Below are 16,613 nucleotides of genomic sequence, written 5' to 3' on the forward strand. Positions count from 1 at the left end.
TGCTTTGACACTTAAATGAGATTTAACACAAACAGGACATCAGCTTTACTTTTAAAACCTAAAATTAAAACTAAAGAAATGGGAAGTTTAAACGAAGCTTCATATCACAAAAAAACACAACACTGTACTGCAACGCAACAATGCAACTTAACCTGAGGCACACATGCGCTGTAGTGACTTGCTTTAGCGTTTGGTTTTATGCGCACTTTCAACGCACATATGACGTTAATGATAATGAAAACATAATCTATAACAGAATAAATAGATCAGCTTGTTTTGATTTAATAACACAATTTATAACATAACATCGACTTTAATCGTTGTTTTGTTGTCTGAGAACACTGAAACTATAATTAAAATAGGCCACTTTCATGTTGATGTCAAACATTTAACTCTTCCTGCGAGAGAATACAGCAACGAACTCCAACTAGAGTCATTTTAAATTAACCTCACCTCAATAAATCCCTCGAGGTTTTGATGTTGTGAATGTTGTTTACTGGACGCTGGTCGTTCGCGTGAACTGAGGAGAAATGAAACACTGGAAATAATGCAGTAGTACCTCCCCCCCAAAACACCATGGTAATCATAAAAAATACCTTTATTAGCATAATAGAACCACATTCTAAAGAAAAACCTTCTGAAACTTCTTAGTTTGAGGAAGATCCTATATTAATTAATGGTTTTGTAGAAATAAGTGCAGAAATAACTGCAATAACTACCTGTGATTTCAGTGAAAACTAGTTATATGGAGCATAGGCATAAATTTACTCAAAACTCAAAAAATACACAAATCATTTCCAGCTTGACATGATCTGTTGGGATTTCAAAAATAGCTCAATTATAGGATGAACTAAGTGTAAAAATACTTAAAAACATTAATACCATATAATATTCTAACTATATCCATCTATTCTCCAAATTGCTTGGCTAGAGGATATTATATAATACTGATTTGTAACAACAACAACAACAACAACAATAATAATAATTTCATCCCTGTCACTGCAAATGCAGACAGGGAACACACTGGGGGAAAATACAATAAAATAAATAAAAATACAACAAAACACTTATAAACAACTGATATGTGTACAGCTGTAATATATGCAGAGATCAGAGACACCAAACTACTGAAATGTGAAATCTTGCTATAATATATTTTCATAAAAATGGAAATGCAAAGGAGTTCTGAAGAGTTCAACCTTCCATCTTTACGTTGTTATTATAGAAACAATAGTGATCATGTGACCAAATCACTTTGAAATTCAAAACCCTGAAACCGGACAGAACGAGAGACATTGTTTATGCGTTTAAGTGTCAAAGCAGCAGATTCTTAATCTGCATGCTCATACAAGACAACAAACCATACGCAGCAGTTTCAGGTACAGTAAATTTATATTTATTATGTATACACAATGTACATATTTGTGTAAAATAACATTCATTGGGGTCCAAATGTCTTCTAAGACTTTTGGACTTCACTGTATGTATGTATGTATATGAGCAGCCATGTGTGTTTTTAAAATAAACTGAGCTTGGAACAATCTACATCTGTGTGCTTAACTGAAAACTGGTGGTCCGTTCCATTTATTTGTTTCAAGGAAACATCTCAAAATGTCAACACAGCTAAGCATTAAGAGACCCAAGTCATGCCGTCACATAGACGTAAGACAGCTGAACCACAAAGAGGACGTCCATCTTCAGTGGAAACTACACAACATCAGCGCCAAATACAGACTCAACCTCAGGCTGCTGGAGCAGGAGCGAGAGCTAGTGCTAAAAGAGCACAAACGGCTGCTGAATTTAAGGGTTTGTGAACCGCACGCAACCATAAACAAAACAATGAGGGCCATATCAGAGGTCAGGATGACAAACGATGCACACGAGACACGATTTTCAAAATCCGCTCCAGCTTTCAGACCTCTATCCCCGATGAAAACGTGCGAGGATGACGGAGAACAGAGGTTTGCTAAATCAGCATCATTCTCCGCCAAGCAACTCGATTCGTCTTCATCTATGACAGTCACAGAGAAACTCAAAGCTTCAGAAAACGGTCAGCTTTCTATTCTGCAGCTGAAAGACCTGGCGTTGATCGACAGCATCTCTCAGAAAGAGCTGATGTATCAGGAAGAGTATTATCGACGGTATAAAGAAAGACTGAAACAACTGCAGAGAGAAAAACTACAACAGAAAATAAGGAGCTTTCTCAACTCTATAGAGCATTTGACGATGTATGTATGAGTATTTAAGTGCCATTAAGAGAATTCTGAGCTGATGATTCATGCAAAATAGTTGTTTGTTTCCTCAGTTCTCTTAAGTTACGTGTTAATCTACCTCTGAATGTAAAGCTCTGTGCATCTCTCAGATCATATGAGCCCAATGGTAGAGCGGTCGGGTTTTAACTGCACTGTAACAGGACATTATTTACATTAAGGCGTTAATTTTTTCACATTGGTTAAGCGATGCTTCCCATCCTCCTCATGGTCAGGAGAGCTGTATGAGCTGGAGACTCCAGGAGCAACGACTGGTTTTTCTTCCACTGTGGAGATTCTGAAAGAGTTTTATCTACAAGAATAAATGCAAATAAACCCAAATTAATTTGATACCAATTATTTTTCCTTTTTCAAATCTTTAAATAAAGATAAATCAAGTGCCTGCTTTGATTACACTGTTGCCCTCATTCCCAAATGAACATCAGTAAGAACACATCCATTAAATGACAGACACTAACAATAACCAGGATTTTATGATCTTAATTTTTTTAATAGTTACTGCATAATTTAACTGAAATACAGCCAATAAAAATGCTTTGTAATTTTTTGATCTCTTACTATGATTAATGTAAATTTAATATTAATTTAAATTAAATGTTTGTTTTTACTTAATGGGTGATTTTAGCAAAAATAAATAAATCAATCATATTTAAGGGATAATTCACTCAAAAATGGAAATTCTGTCATCATTTACTCACCCTCATGACATTCCTAACCCAATTATTATAAACTAAGAAATCTAAAAAATTAAGATATTTTTAACAAAACATAGAAGATCCAAAAAGGTCATAGCAAACCACCACATTATATAAAGCGATTGGATTAAATTATTAGTTATTATTAATTATTAGTGGATTAAACCACTTGATTCAAATGGATTCCTTTTATGATGTCTTTCTGACCTTTACATAAAGAAATAAAAAACTCTTTATGTCCTTTTTTTGGAGGAACAGAACCTCTCAGATATCATTAAAAATATCTTAATTTGTGTTTCGTAGATTAACCAAAGTTACAGGTTTGGAACGACATGAGGATGAGTAACTATGAAAAACTAGTGCTTAAATTATTGTTCGGTTATATTCGCATCTATTTTACCCAGTCGACTTTCTTTGCATTCAAGCTATACATTTTCTGTCCTGGAAATTTAACTCATGACCTTGCTGTCGCAAGCTCCAGGCTCTACTGTCTGAGACACAGGAATGTTCTGTTCTAAATGAGAAATACTAAGCGAGTGATGGATCAGTTCAACTGTGATGTGCCGTACCTTCACACTCGATGCTGACCCGCGTTGGCAGACATTGTGTGAGATCGCCGTACTCCAGTGTGCACAGAACAGCTTTGGGAGTCTCGCCTTGTGCTGTACACATAAGCACAAGAATATTGCACAACTGATTGCTCTCCATCACCTCCACCGAACCGACGAGCTCCTGTGACAAAGACAAGGAAGTATCATGTGACACTAAAGACTGAAGTAATGACGTCTTGCATCACAGTAACAAATGATATTTGAAAATATATTCAAGTAGAATACAGTTATTTTAAAATTGTAATAATATTTTTTAACATTATTGCTTTTTTTTTTTGTTTTTTTTATAATGTGGTGTATGTGGGGGGAGCGAATACCTTGAGGAGGCAGACCTGCTGTCTGCGACCAGCAAAAGCATTGAGTTTTTGGCTGAGGGTTTGCAGGAAGGCCTTAAGGTCTTTCTGCAGGATCTGTTTGGCAATACTCTCGAGCGGGAACGACGGGGGGATGTTATGGCGAGAGATCTGCACGGTGCGCGTCAGGTCCAGCTCCATGTTATACGTCTCCAAATACACACCCTCAAAGGCTGTGTGAAAAGACACACACACGCTTTTCCCTTCCTTACACTCCACCAAATCATAGCCACCTGAGAAAGACAGCACAATCGATCAGGCCTAAAACAGAGGCAATACAGAGATGACCTATATGATTTATTTGGTACAAAATTACCAATTAAGTGATGAGCACGCTGAAGGTCTTTCAGCTGCATTCTCCAAGCTGTTAACAAGGACTTCTGTAGATCAATGAAGCCGCCTGCAGCATCAACATCATCCAAAGGAAGATCTTTGCTGATTTTATCTTTCAGGATCTGTCATGCAATGTGAATAAGCAGATGATAAAGCTCATGGACATTTAGAGTAAGAATTATGAATAGTATGCACCTTTGTAAAGACACTGGATTTTTATATTTGCATGTTTATGAGAAAGTTAGATATGATATAAATGTCTCTTTACCATTTCAAACCCGTCTCACCTTGACAGCATCTGCCTGATGTTTGAGTTGATCTCTTTGGGCACGGAGGGTCACGGCTCTGACCTTGAGCATCTCTAACCTCTGAGACTCATGCTGGTCCTGCTGTCCCATACCGTCCCTCTCTAAAGCCATCAGGTGGCCCAGAACACCTGACATATCACATAACATAATCACAGTATGCTTAAAGATATACAGAGTATGTGAAAATACACTTACACTACCAAACGTTTGGACTCTTTCTTTATTAGGAATAATTTTCACATTGTGGAATAATTGTAAAGTAATCAAACTTTATTAATAATAATAATAATAATAATAAAACATTTTGTAAAAATATTATTATCTCATATTCATGGGTTATTACGAAAAATTCGTTGATGGTCTGAATAAAGAATATATCTATTTATTAATTCTTTATGAATTGGATAAACTGACTGAATTGAATGTAAAGCAAGTGATAGTTTGACTGTATACAGTAGTCCTACTAAATTATTATTTCGGTATTGCAAATGAACGTTGTGTGCAACGTTTAGAATAGATTCGTGTGTGCGTCGTGTGCAACAACAGAATAGATTTAGTCCAGTGTGTCTAAATAGAAGACGTTGAAGAGTTTCTAAACGTTCGGACATATTTAACACGTTTAGTTGGTAACAGACTGATGTTTACCTTGCTCCACAGCTTCCATCTGGCCGTCCATGACTTTGTTACTGACGCGGGAGTTTTTAAATTTAACGAATTTGTTTCTTTGCAAAATAGAACGTTTCGAAAATCTAAATCTGGCGCGCTATTGTGTCCTGCGCGACCTCGGAAGCTATCACAACAGCGATGTAGCGTATCAACACCGCGCGCTGTTTGCGCAGCCACGTAATCTAATCTGTGCATTTTATTCGCTCTATTTTTTACCCCCACGTAGATGCATTTTTTATTGGAATGCGCGTATTATTATTTAATATTTAATCGAATATTCATCCAGTTATTTAAAAAAATCGTTTAGAGAAAAAACAGCTGCATATGAGTGCTGGTAAACACGATAACTATCACTGATCATCATTAGATTGTAAACTGTGAAGTGCACAGTGTGTTTGATAAAGTGGCTCAGTAACCTTCAGCCGTGATGGCAACTCCAGCGCTGGGAGGAGTGAGACACTGACATTCACTGTCTGGCCCCGGAGGACACACACGAGCTGTTTCGAGCTCCAGCTGATCTGATTGACTACTTCAGGTAAGAACGAGCAAACATGTAACGCACTGCGTGTGTGTGCTTTTGATGATGAGAAGCACTGTCCACTGTATGAACGCTGAGAAACACAGCATGCGTTCACCAACTCACCCACAATAACAAGGAAGTGAAATTGCACAGACAACTGTTACAGGGATAACTAGTCAAATCAGTGAGCAAATGTGAATATATTTAATGTTTTAAATGAATTATGGTTCTGGGTCATGCATGTGGGGTAAAGTTGAAACCGAAATCCAGCTGCGTCTGTGCAAACTAGTCGTTACTGCCAGGAACTGTTAACCCCGTAGTGCCTCGTGGTTTGGCGTTCACCGTCCCTGATTAACCCTTTTGGAGTCCTGCAGCAGAAAAATAGATGCTAATATCATGGTACTGTGATACATATACCATGATGCTGATGAATGATTACCATATTTATGTACCTCTTTAGAGCATTTAGTTAGGTTCTGGAAGAATTTTTTTTTTTTTTTTTTCAATTTATAAATATATATAATTGAAAATTAGACCCTTCTAGACGGACTCAATTTGAAATTTGAGGTTAAATGATGCTCCATAAAAGCTGTTAAATCCAAATTGTTGAAATAAGGCACATTTTAGGTGAGATGGACCAATAAGAGAAGCTACTGTAATTTAGAAATTTTATATATATATATATTTTTATATATATAGATATATATATATATATATATATATATATATATATATATATATATATGCATGGTCTTGTTTCAAGAAAGGATTTAAAAGCTTATAAAAAATGGAAACGTATAAGCAATCTATGCAACAATATATATGTATATCAGTTATTGATTTGATGTTAAGAAGTGGGCGTGGCACTGAAAATGGAGGTGGATCTGAACACAAACTGCTGAGTGTTAAGAAGAGGCAAAAAGAAGAGAGTTTTAAGCAAACTAAATGCTTGGATTAATGAAACATACATGGATGAAAATGCATGTGATAACTAGATAAGCTGAATTTTCATTTTATACCAACTTTAAGTGGACTAAATGATTGGAAAAGTCCTATAAATGTCACCAGAGAGAAGCTTGAAAAACTTAAAAAAAAATGTCAAAAATTAAAGTATGAATCATTCACAGTCAGCTCTATAGCATGCATTTGGTAGATAGCATAGCAGCACAACATGGAATCATAACCTGATGATTAAGTGCATTATCTTATATCAGTTGTGACATGTTTCAGGTCGTCAGATTTGGAGATCAATGGCTTTGACCTTTGTCCAGATCACGCAGCGGAGACTCTAATACCACGCTTCATGCCTGCAGTCTCAGCATGGATCCCACGGGGCAGAAGTACTTCACTATTATTGATTATGTGATATTTGCATTGCTGTTGGTGGCCTCCATGGCCATCGGGCTGTACTACGCCTTCACCGGAGGACGGCAGAGAACCACGCAAGAGTTCATGTATGCAGACAGGAGTATGAAGTGCCTGCCGCTCTCTCTGTCTCTCATGGCCACCTTCCAGTCGGCCGTGGCCATCATTGGCACACCGGCTGAGGTTTACGCCAATGGCACGCAGTACTGGTTTATCGGCTGCTCTTATATTCTGGGTCTCCTGATACCAGCACACATTTTCATTCCTTTGTTCTACAGACTGCATCTCACCAGTGTTTACCAGGTACACATCATTTCAGAATATTGCAGATATCATCTAGAGACACTCTAGGTTCTTTATTGGCATCAGTGGTTCCATTATGTACTTATGAATGTCAGTAGAATCTTTCCATTCCACAAACAGTTCTTTATTGAGGAAAGAATTCTTAAGATTACAAAAATGTTCTTTACACTTAGTAAAAAAAAAAAAAAAAGTTGTATTAAAGGAATAATTCACCCAAAAATGACAATTTGCAGGAAATTGACTCACCCTCAGGCCATCCCAGATGTAGATGGGTTTTAGAGAAATGTAGCATTACATCACTTGCTCACTAATGGATCATCTGGACTCATTCTGACGGCACCCATTGATTGCAATGGATCCATTGGTGAGCAAGTGATGCAATGCTACATTTCTCCAAATCTGTTCTGATGAAGAAACAAACTCATCTGCATCTTGGATGGCATGTGGCTCAGTAAATTTTCAGCTAATGTTATTATCTTTTCCTTTAAGAATTGTTCAATCTAGCTCATTGGGAAAAAAAATTGTGCTTCTATGGCATCACTGCAAAAAACCCTTTTAGAACCTTTAGTTTTTGTAACAGTTTATTAACATCCTGGCACCACAATTTCACCACTAATGTTTTCTTTTGTTATTGATTGCTTTATTAATCATGCTCTCTTCACAGTATTTGGAGCTGCGCTTCTGTAAAGCCGTCCGAATTTGTGGCACTGTTACTTTTATATTTCAGATGGTAAGTTACAGCCTTTCTGTTGTGAAATAAATTAGCATTTTTGCATATTTAATGCATTGCATGGATAGAGTCACTGTGTGGTTCCTTTTTCAGGTCATTTATATGGGTGTTGGCATCTATACACCTGCTCTTGCATTGAATGCAGGTAATGTTACAAATATATATATATATATATATATATATATATATATATATATATATATATATATATATATATATATATATATATATAGTCATAATTAACATTATTAATGCATGAACACAAATATGACTGTCTGTTGTAACTAATAACATATGTCTGTCTCTAGTTACTGGTTTTCATTTATGGGGAGCAGTATTGGCGACTGGGTTAGTGTGCACTCTTTATACAGCACTGGTAAGAGGATTTCCAGTGGTTTAAGGTTGCTTACTTTACAGATTACATGCATCTGGTCTTATTGTGCACAGTTCATCAGTGCATGATATCAAACATTTGTCTTTGTAAACTTTAGCTTGCTTTGCATCTTACAGATTTATTTTCAGATGACAGCATCTAATGTTAACCATTAACCCTATGAAGCCCACTGTATCATATTTGATACATAAATATGTAGGGCCTCTAATTGATCAACATGATCTGATAACAAGCTATCAGGATTTCATCTTTTTGTCCATATATATATTAGCATCTGCATCAAATTGCATGTTTTTGTTCAGTTTGGGCCTCTGAATAGAGTATGAGCTCCATGTTTTCATTTTATCATACCATATAGCTCATAAAAGCCTGCATCATAAATGATTCAAAACATGCAGAAAACACATGCAAAAAATAGATTTTTCAGGCTATTATTTCATGTCAGGATTTACAGGGTTGCAAATGTCATTTCATGTTGATTGGTTACTTTGTTTTCAATGTCTCAAAGAAGTTGTAATTATTTTTGCATGTTTTGCAGGGTGGGCTGAAGGCAGTGGTCTGGACCGATGTTTTCCAGACTGTAGTGATGTTTACTGGTCAGCTGGCCGTCATCATTGTGGGCGTTCATCAGGCTGGTGGTCTGTCTGATGCCTGGGTGAAAGTCAGGGATGGTGGACGCATCTCTGGGATTGAGTATGTTCTCTTTAAATGGTGTAAATAGCATAGCAGCTGGTAGCCAGCACATCTAACCACCAGGTAGCTCCATGAACGCCTCTATTAAACCAAGGGTTTTCAAAAGGTTTGAAGCCAAGGACCCCCAAATATAATGTTGATCCCCCTTTCGAGGTTAGGCAGCTGTTTATTTAGATGCACTGTATAAAGTCCATTTATAGTAAGAGAACATCAACAGCAAAATAATTTAAAATTTCATTAGAAAATATTTATTTTGTTAAGTAGAGTGTTTTTTTTTCTCTAGCCACTATTAATTTTAGATAAATTAAAATCTATATTTATATACCAATTTTCACAATAAATATTGTTCCCAAGTAGATAAACCATATGCAATTTTGTCCATAGAATAAAATAAATATAATGTTAATTTAATGGTTTCCATCTTCATATAGCTGAAACTAGAATTATTATAAAAATTGGTAAATGTTTTACATTTATTTAATTAATATCTTTAATGTGTTAACTCGCATCATTAACAAAACTATTTTTTAATTTTCATTTCTTATATTTTTGACTCTGTAAATCCCTGTATTAAATGATTAAAGTTTTGACCTTGAGAAATTACTAAATTTAGCCATATGTGATTAGACTGCCTCAGCACAAACTCACAGTTCTGACGTTTTTCTCCCAGTTTTGAGCTTATATCGTATGATTCTGACTTTTTTTCTGGCAGTTGCGAGATATTAACTTGAGATATAAAAATTGTGAAATATAAACTTGCCATTGAAAAAAAAAAGGTCAAGCTTGTTTCTGCCACTGGATAAAAAATAAAAGTAATTGTGACTTTTCATCTCACAGTTCTGAGATTATCTCTCATAATTGAACTCTTGCAATTCTGAGTTTATAACTTTTTTCCCTTAGAATTAAGAGAAAAAGGTCAGAGTTGTGAGATTTAAAGTCACAATTACCTTTTTATTTTTGTGGCAGAAATAGGCTTCCATAGGCATCTGTGAAACTGAACAGATCCATAATCCTAAGTATTAGATGTAGGCATGTGAGTCGTCCCATTCTGTTCATATGCTGCAGACGTGAAAGCTATTGTACTGAAACTCAAAGTCATTTCTCATGTTGACCGTCTGTGTCTGTCCAGCCTGAATCCCGACCCAACAGTGAGACACACGTTCTGGACGTTAGGTGTTGGAGGAGTGTTTCTGATGCTGTCTCTGTATGGAGTGAACCAGGCTCAGGTTCAGAGGTACCTCAGTTCCCGTACAGAGAAAGAAGCCGTCATGTAAGTGTTCGTTTTATTCATGTACAGCCCCCTAAGGCTCTCAGATGAACGTATGTGTCACAAAACATCATCTGTTCTGTTCTCGCGCAGGTCCTGCTATATGGTGTTTCCCTGTCTTCAGGTGGCTTTAATGCTCAGTTGTCTGATGGGGCTGGTCATGTACGCTTGCTATGGTAACAACAGCCCTCTAGAACAGCAGTACATCACGTCCAAAGACCAGGTTAGAAGCAGCAAAAACATGTGATTGCATATATAATTCTATATGATATAAATAGTGATATATGATGTGTTTTGACTTCTCAGATGGTGCTTTACTTTGTCATGGACATGCTACAAAATTTCCCTGGACTTCCTGGATTGTTTGTGGCGTGTTTGTTCAGCGCATCTCTCAGGTAACAGCATGATGTTTGTAGCGGTTATATTTCACAGATCATATTTCAGTCAAATATTTGTTTCGTTTTTGCATACATTCTTTCTGTTCTTTTATTTTTATTTTTTACTCTGTCTGTTCTTCCTTTTTTTTTAGTACATAGATATATATTTTTAAATATACTGTATATATTTAACTTTGTAGCTATTGTATATTGTAAACTGTAAATTCATACATTCATACATCCTTTTTTTTAATTTACACCCATAATTAAAAAAAAAATTTTAACTGAGTGGTCATAAAAACATTTCACTGCATATCATATTATGTATGGTTATGTATGTGACAAATTAACATTTTAATTGAATAATGAATGTATTATAGTAGGATGACAGTCTTCAATGAGAATAAGTTAGAAAATATATATATATATACAGCACAGACCAAAAGTTTGGAAACATTACTATTTTTAATGTTTTGAAAGAAGTTTCTTCTGCTCATCAAGCCTGCATTTATTTGATCAAAAATACAGAAAAAAAAAATGTAATATTGTGATATATTATTACAATTTAAAATAATTGTTTTTAAATTTATTATACTCTAAATTATTATTTATTTCTGTGATGCAAAGCTGAATTTTTAGGATCATTATCACATGATCCTTTAGAAAATCATTCTAATATGATGATTCATTATCAAAGTTGGAAACAGTTCTGCTGCTTAATATTTTTTCAGAACATGTGATACTTTTTTAGGATACTTTGATGAATAAAAAGTAAAATAAAAAAAAAAAAAAAAAGAAGCTATGTTTTTAAAATATAAATATTTTGTAATAACAATATACACTACTGGTCAGTAATTTGGGTCAGTAATTTTTTTTCTTTCTTTTTTTTAAATAAAATCAATACTTTTATTCAGCAAGGATGTGTTAAATTGATAAAAAGTGATAGTAAAGAAAAATATATTATTAGAATATATATTATTAGAATTTTTTTTTTTTTTTAATAAATGCAGTTCTTTTTAACCTTTTATTCATCAAATATATTAGACAGCAGAACTGTTTCCAACACTCATAATAAATCAGAATATTAGAATGATTTCTAAATGATCATGTGATAGACTGGATGTTTACATGTGACACTGAAGGCTGGAGTAATGATGCTGAAAATTCAGCTTTGCATCACAGGAATAAATAATTTTTTTTTAAAGTATATTCAAATAGAAAACTATTATTCTAATTTGTAATAATATTTCACAATATTACTGTTTTTTTTCTGTATTTTGATCAAATAAATGCAGGCTTGATGAGCAGAAGAGACTTCTTTCAAAAACATAAAAAATAGTAAGTTTCCAAACTTTTGGTCTGTACTGGTGTGTATGTGTATATATATAATATATATATATAATATATATATTATATATATATATATATATATATATATATATATATATATATATATATATATAATTATGCTACTATATATAATTAATGCTTTTGAAACAAGTCTCGTCTGCTCACAAAAGGCTGCATTCATTAAATAAAAAATACAGTAAAACCAGTAATACTGTAAAATATTATTATAATTTAAAATAACTGTTTTCTCTTTGAATATGTTAATATGTAATTTATTCTTCTGATGTAAGGCTGGATTTTCAGCATCATTACTCCAGTCTTCAGTGTCACGTGATCCTTCAGAAATCATTCTAATATTCTGATTTGCTGCTCAAGAAACATTTCTTATGATTTTCAATTCTGAAAACAGTTGTACTGCTTCATATTTTTGTATAAATGATAATACACTTTTTTTTTCTGAATTGAAAGCTCAAAAGAACAACATTTATGTGAAATAGAAATGTTACTTTTGTTCATTTAATGCATCCTTATAGAATAAAAGTGAAATAAAATAAACCTTACTGACCCAATTTTGAATTCATGCAAATCTGCTGTTTTTGTCTCTATAATGAACTTATCTTTAAAAGAGATACAGACAGTAGTCGGTGCACAAGCATGCAAGAAAAATATAGAAATATACTTATTTGTATATACAAATGAGATGTTCTCCTTCTCATTCACAGTACAATATCCTCAGCTTTTAACTCATTAGCCACGGTGACCATGGTGGATCTGATCAAACCCCATTACTCCATGACTGAGGCCAGAGCCACTCTGCTGTCAAAGATGCTGGGTCAGACATTATCTCTTCATTTGAAATGATTTCCGTCTCTCCACTGATGCACAATTATAGAATATGTTTCATCAGATTTCCCCTTTACTCGAAGAGATCAAATGAAGCTTTCAGTGAGCATCTTTATAATGCATGATTATATTCCTCATCCAGCTCTATCATATGGGATTATATGTGTGGCTATGGCTTATCTCGTCCATTTGATGAACAGTTCAGTTCTTCAGGTAAGCGTGAATGCTTTTATAAGCACTTGTGTGTTTACAGCAGTAATCGACTTATGAATATCAGATTAACCTCTATGCTCTTAAAAATAAAAGTTCTTTATTGCCTTTGATGGTTCCATGAAGAACTTTTAACATCCATAGAACTATTTGGTTAAACAAAACATTCTTTGTTGTTGAAAAATGGTTATTCAGATTATTAAAATGATCATCACGCTAAGAAAAAAAATAAGTAAAATTGGAGAAAATGTTCTAGCCCTCAGGACATCCAAGATGTAGATGAATTTGCATGAAATGTAGCATTGCATCACTTGCTCACCAATGGATGCTCTGCAGTGAATGGGTGCCGTCAGAATGAGAGTCCAAACAGCTGATAAAAACATCACAATACTCAATACCACTCCAGTCCATCAGTTAATGTCTTGTGAAGTGAAAAGCTGTATGTTTGCAAGAAATCCATTATTAAGAAGTTTTAACTTCAAACCGTTCTAGTCTAAAAGAGTCTATAATCCATAGCATTGTTTTCATCAGTGAAATCATCTAATCTGAATCAGGTGAGAAATATGCACAAATCAAGCACCGGTAATAAGCCTAAACGGCTCTAAACAAATATGTGAGTGGATTTTGATGTGAGAGGACAACAGGGGATGGACTTTTTCACTGAAGGACGCGTTATTATGGATTATTATGGACTTTATGATTAATACCTTAATGATGGATTTGTTTCTTACAAACATGCCGCTTTTTGATATTAACTGATGGACTGGAGTGGTGTGGATTATTGTGATGTTTTTATCAGCTGTTTGGACTCTCATTCTGACGGCACCCATTCACTGCAGAGCATCCATTGGTTAGCAAATGAATGCTACATTTCTCCAAATCTGTTTCCATTGGATGACCTGAAGGTGAGTACCTTTTCAGCAGGTTTTCATTTTTGGATGAACTCTTCCTTTAAGGAACCCCCTTTTATAACCTTTATTTTTAAGAATGTTGTATTTCGCTTTAGCAGCTCTCAGTATCTTCGGGATGGTTGGTGGGCCGCTGCTCGGTCTGTTCTGTCTCGGCATCTTCTTCCCATGTGCAAATAGCATCGTAAGTTCCTCCCGTCCATCCATCCATCCATCAGTCCACACACATAAATAAGGAAGTTTTATTTATTTATGTAATTTTTTTCACTCAGGGAGCTGTAATAGGACTTGCCGCAGGTCTGGTCATGTCTTTCTGGGTTGGCATTGGTGGCTTTTTGTCTCGGATGCCCAGTTCTGTACAAGTTCTTCCACTCAACTCTACTAACACCGTACCAGCCGCCTCTGGAAACATCACTGGGCCTGCTGTCATAGATGCTGCCAGGTGACTTGTAGATCCGCACCAGCATGCATTGTAATGTAGTTATTTAGGGAAATAATGAAATGCTTTTCCTCATCTTCCAGCAGACCTGTAGGGCTGAATGGGTTGTATTCTCTGTCATACATGTGGTACAGCGCGCTCAACTCCTCCACCGTGGTGCTCATCGGACTCGTTATCAGCTTCATGACTGGTAAGAAACATGGACCTGAAGAGCTTCTGATAGTACTATGAAAATTGGTTATTAGGGGGTTGTTATGGTACTTGTTCAGAATGACACATTAAATTAATTATTAGGCAAGAACGTAGAAACTGCAGAACTAATACTATTATACATTGCTTAGCATTAATTACAATAAAGCAGTTAATACTTTACAATAAGGTTCCATTTGTTAACATTAGCAGATGCATTAGCTAACATAAATGAACTAATATTGAGCAATATATATATTCTTAAGCATTTAATAATATTGATTAATGTTCAAATTAAAAATATAAAATGAATATTACATTAAGAATATAGTTGTGGATTGTTAGTGTTAGTGCATTAACTAATGTTAACAAATAGGACTTTTCATTTTTTAGTTAATGTATTAGTAAATGTTGAAATAAACATTGGGAAATATTATTAAATGCTATAGAAATATTATTCATTGTTTGTTCATGTTAACTAATTGACATGAAACTGAAATAAAATATTAGATAATAAAAACTTAAAAATTAAAAATGTTTCCTTGGCAACTAACTGAAATAGAATTAAAAATATGAGGACTCTTGTTTCCGCCACTTTTTATCTATCAATTCTGACTTTTTATCCCACAATTCTCAGAATTTATGTTTGTATTGTATGCCAGAAACAAGCTTCCAAAAAATGCACTTTTAGCAGCATGTAAAAAACAACCAGAAAATTAACATTTTATTACTTGCAGAGATGTCTTTTTTTCTACTAATTGTTTTTCAGGGCCAACAAAAGGAGCCGATGTGGCATCTGGCACAGTGTATCCTGTGATGAGAACAGCACAATCACTTCTGCACAAGCTTGTGAAGCCGAGCGCCTGCTGTACGTCTCCTCCCGAGCACACGGTAAGATGGTCTTATGGCTTTACAGTAAAATGCATTGTTGCTTGGGGTCATTTTAATGTAGTAAAACTGCTTCTAGCAGATCGATGGTCATAAAGAAATGAATGGAAACATAAAGGAGGATGCTGGAACTGAGGAAGAGACAGAAACATTTCTCACATCAAATGCGGTTTCTCCTGTGGAGCACGAGACCTCCGTATAGCAAACACACCAAGAACGGGTTATCTTGCACACTTAGTATTGTAAATATGATGTATATTGTTGATGTCAGTAATGCTAATTACAGCGATGCGTGCCTCTGAATATTCTGAAGGAAAACATTTGTCTAGAGGTACATTTTTGTAATAGACTGTATATTTCTGTCACAGTTGTATTGTTTTGTATGTGTAGCTGCTGTATATAAAACCAAAGAAAATATTTTTACAACATGTCTGTAAAGATGTAAAGTACAAATGCAAATGACAAAGAGAATGTTCAGCGAATCAATTTTTGTAATAAAAAAAAAATGTGTGCATCACGTGCTGCGACTTTTCTGGGTGAGTCTCACAACTCTGAACATAAGTAGAACTTAAAAACATTAACTTTTGCCTTGAGACATAATAAGTAAAATAAGAATAAACAACACTATCAAAATAATACTCTTCTGTTTTTACAGTATTGTAATGGGAATTGTGGGAAGAAAATGACATTACATATTTGCTTAATTGATACAAGGCAATGCAAGTTTATTTATATAGCACATTTCGTACACAATGGTAATGCAAAGTGCTTATAAGTGATATAAGCAAAACATTTATTTACTTATGTATTTATTGGGTGATATATGTCCTGGATACTTTCTTGACAAGTTTCACATTTAGTCCAATTAAGATGCAAAATTAATATGCATTTAAATTGA

The 16,613-nt window shown here is 34.7% G+C and overlaps 2 protein-coding genes across 6 annotated transcripts; one reads left to right on the plus strand and one right to left on the minus strand.

Moving 5' to 3' along the window:
* Positions 1 to 1,376: 1,376 nt before the first annotated feature.
* cenpo (centromere protein O) lies at positions 1,377 to 5,785 on the minus strand. 2 transcript variants are annotated; one of them, XM_042773521.1, is made up of 6 exons: positions 5,656 to 5,785; positions 4,553 to 4,701; positions 4,249 to 4,387; positions 3,897 to 4,165; positions 3,538 to 3,700; positions 1,377 to 2,565 (listed from the first exon to the last, which is right to left on the minus strand). In XM_042773521.1, the coding sequence occupies exons 2-6, from the start codon at positions 4,682 to 4,684 to the stop codon at positions 2,456 to 2,458; spliced, it is 813 nt and encodes a 270-aa protein (XP_042629455.1). In that variant the 5' UTR covers positions 4,685 to 4,701; positions 5,656 to 5,785; the 3' UTR covers positions 1,377 to 2,455. The 2 variants fall into 2 exon arrangements, with proteins under 2 accessions (XP_042629455.1, XP_042629454.1); XM_042773520.1 differs by lacking the exon at positions 5,656 to 5,785 and adding an exon at positions 5,219 to 5,388.
* On the plus strand, positions 5,637 to 16,232 carry slc5a6b (solute carrier family 5 member 6). Of its 4 annotated transcripts, none has more exons than XM_042773516.1 (16): positions 5,637 to 5,774; positions 6,990 to 7,427; positions 8,092 to 8,157; positions 8,251 to 8,302; positions 8,466 to 8,533; positions 9,090 to 9,244; positions 10,374 to 10,514; positions 10,605 to 10,734; positions 10,818 to 10,906; positions 12,961 to 13,070; positions 13,224 to 13,294; positions 14,297 to 14,383; positions 14,472 to 14,641; positions 14,722 to 14,828; positions 15,597 to 15,718; positions 15,795 to 16,232. In XM_042773516.1, the coding sequence occupies exons 2-16, from the start codon at positions 7,080 to 7,082 to the stop codon at positions 15,915 to 15,917; spliced, it is 1,839 nt and encodes a 612-aa protein (XP_042629450.1). In that variant the 5' UTR covers positions 5,637 to 5,774; positions 6,990 to 7,079; the 3' UTR covers positions 15,918 to 16,232. The 4 variants fall into 4 exon arrangements, with proteins under 4 accessions (XP_042629450.1, XP_042629452.1, XP_042629453.1 ...); XM_042773518.1 differs by having other exon boundaries at positions 15,798 to 16,232; XM_042773519.1 differs by having other exon boundaries at positions 14,725 to 14,828.
* Positions 16,233 to 16,613: the final 381 nt, after the last annotated feature.

The sequence above is a fragment of the Cyprinus carpio genome, chromosome A17 (assembly GCF_018340385.1).
Source record: "Cyprinus carpio isolate SPL01 chromosome A17, ASM1834038v1, whole genome shotgun sequence".
Taxonomy (NCBI): domain Eukaryota; kingdom Metazoa; phylum Chordata; class Actinopteri; order Cypriniformes; family Cyprinidae; genus Cyprinus; species Cyprinus carpio.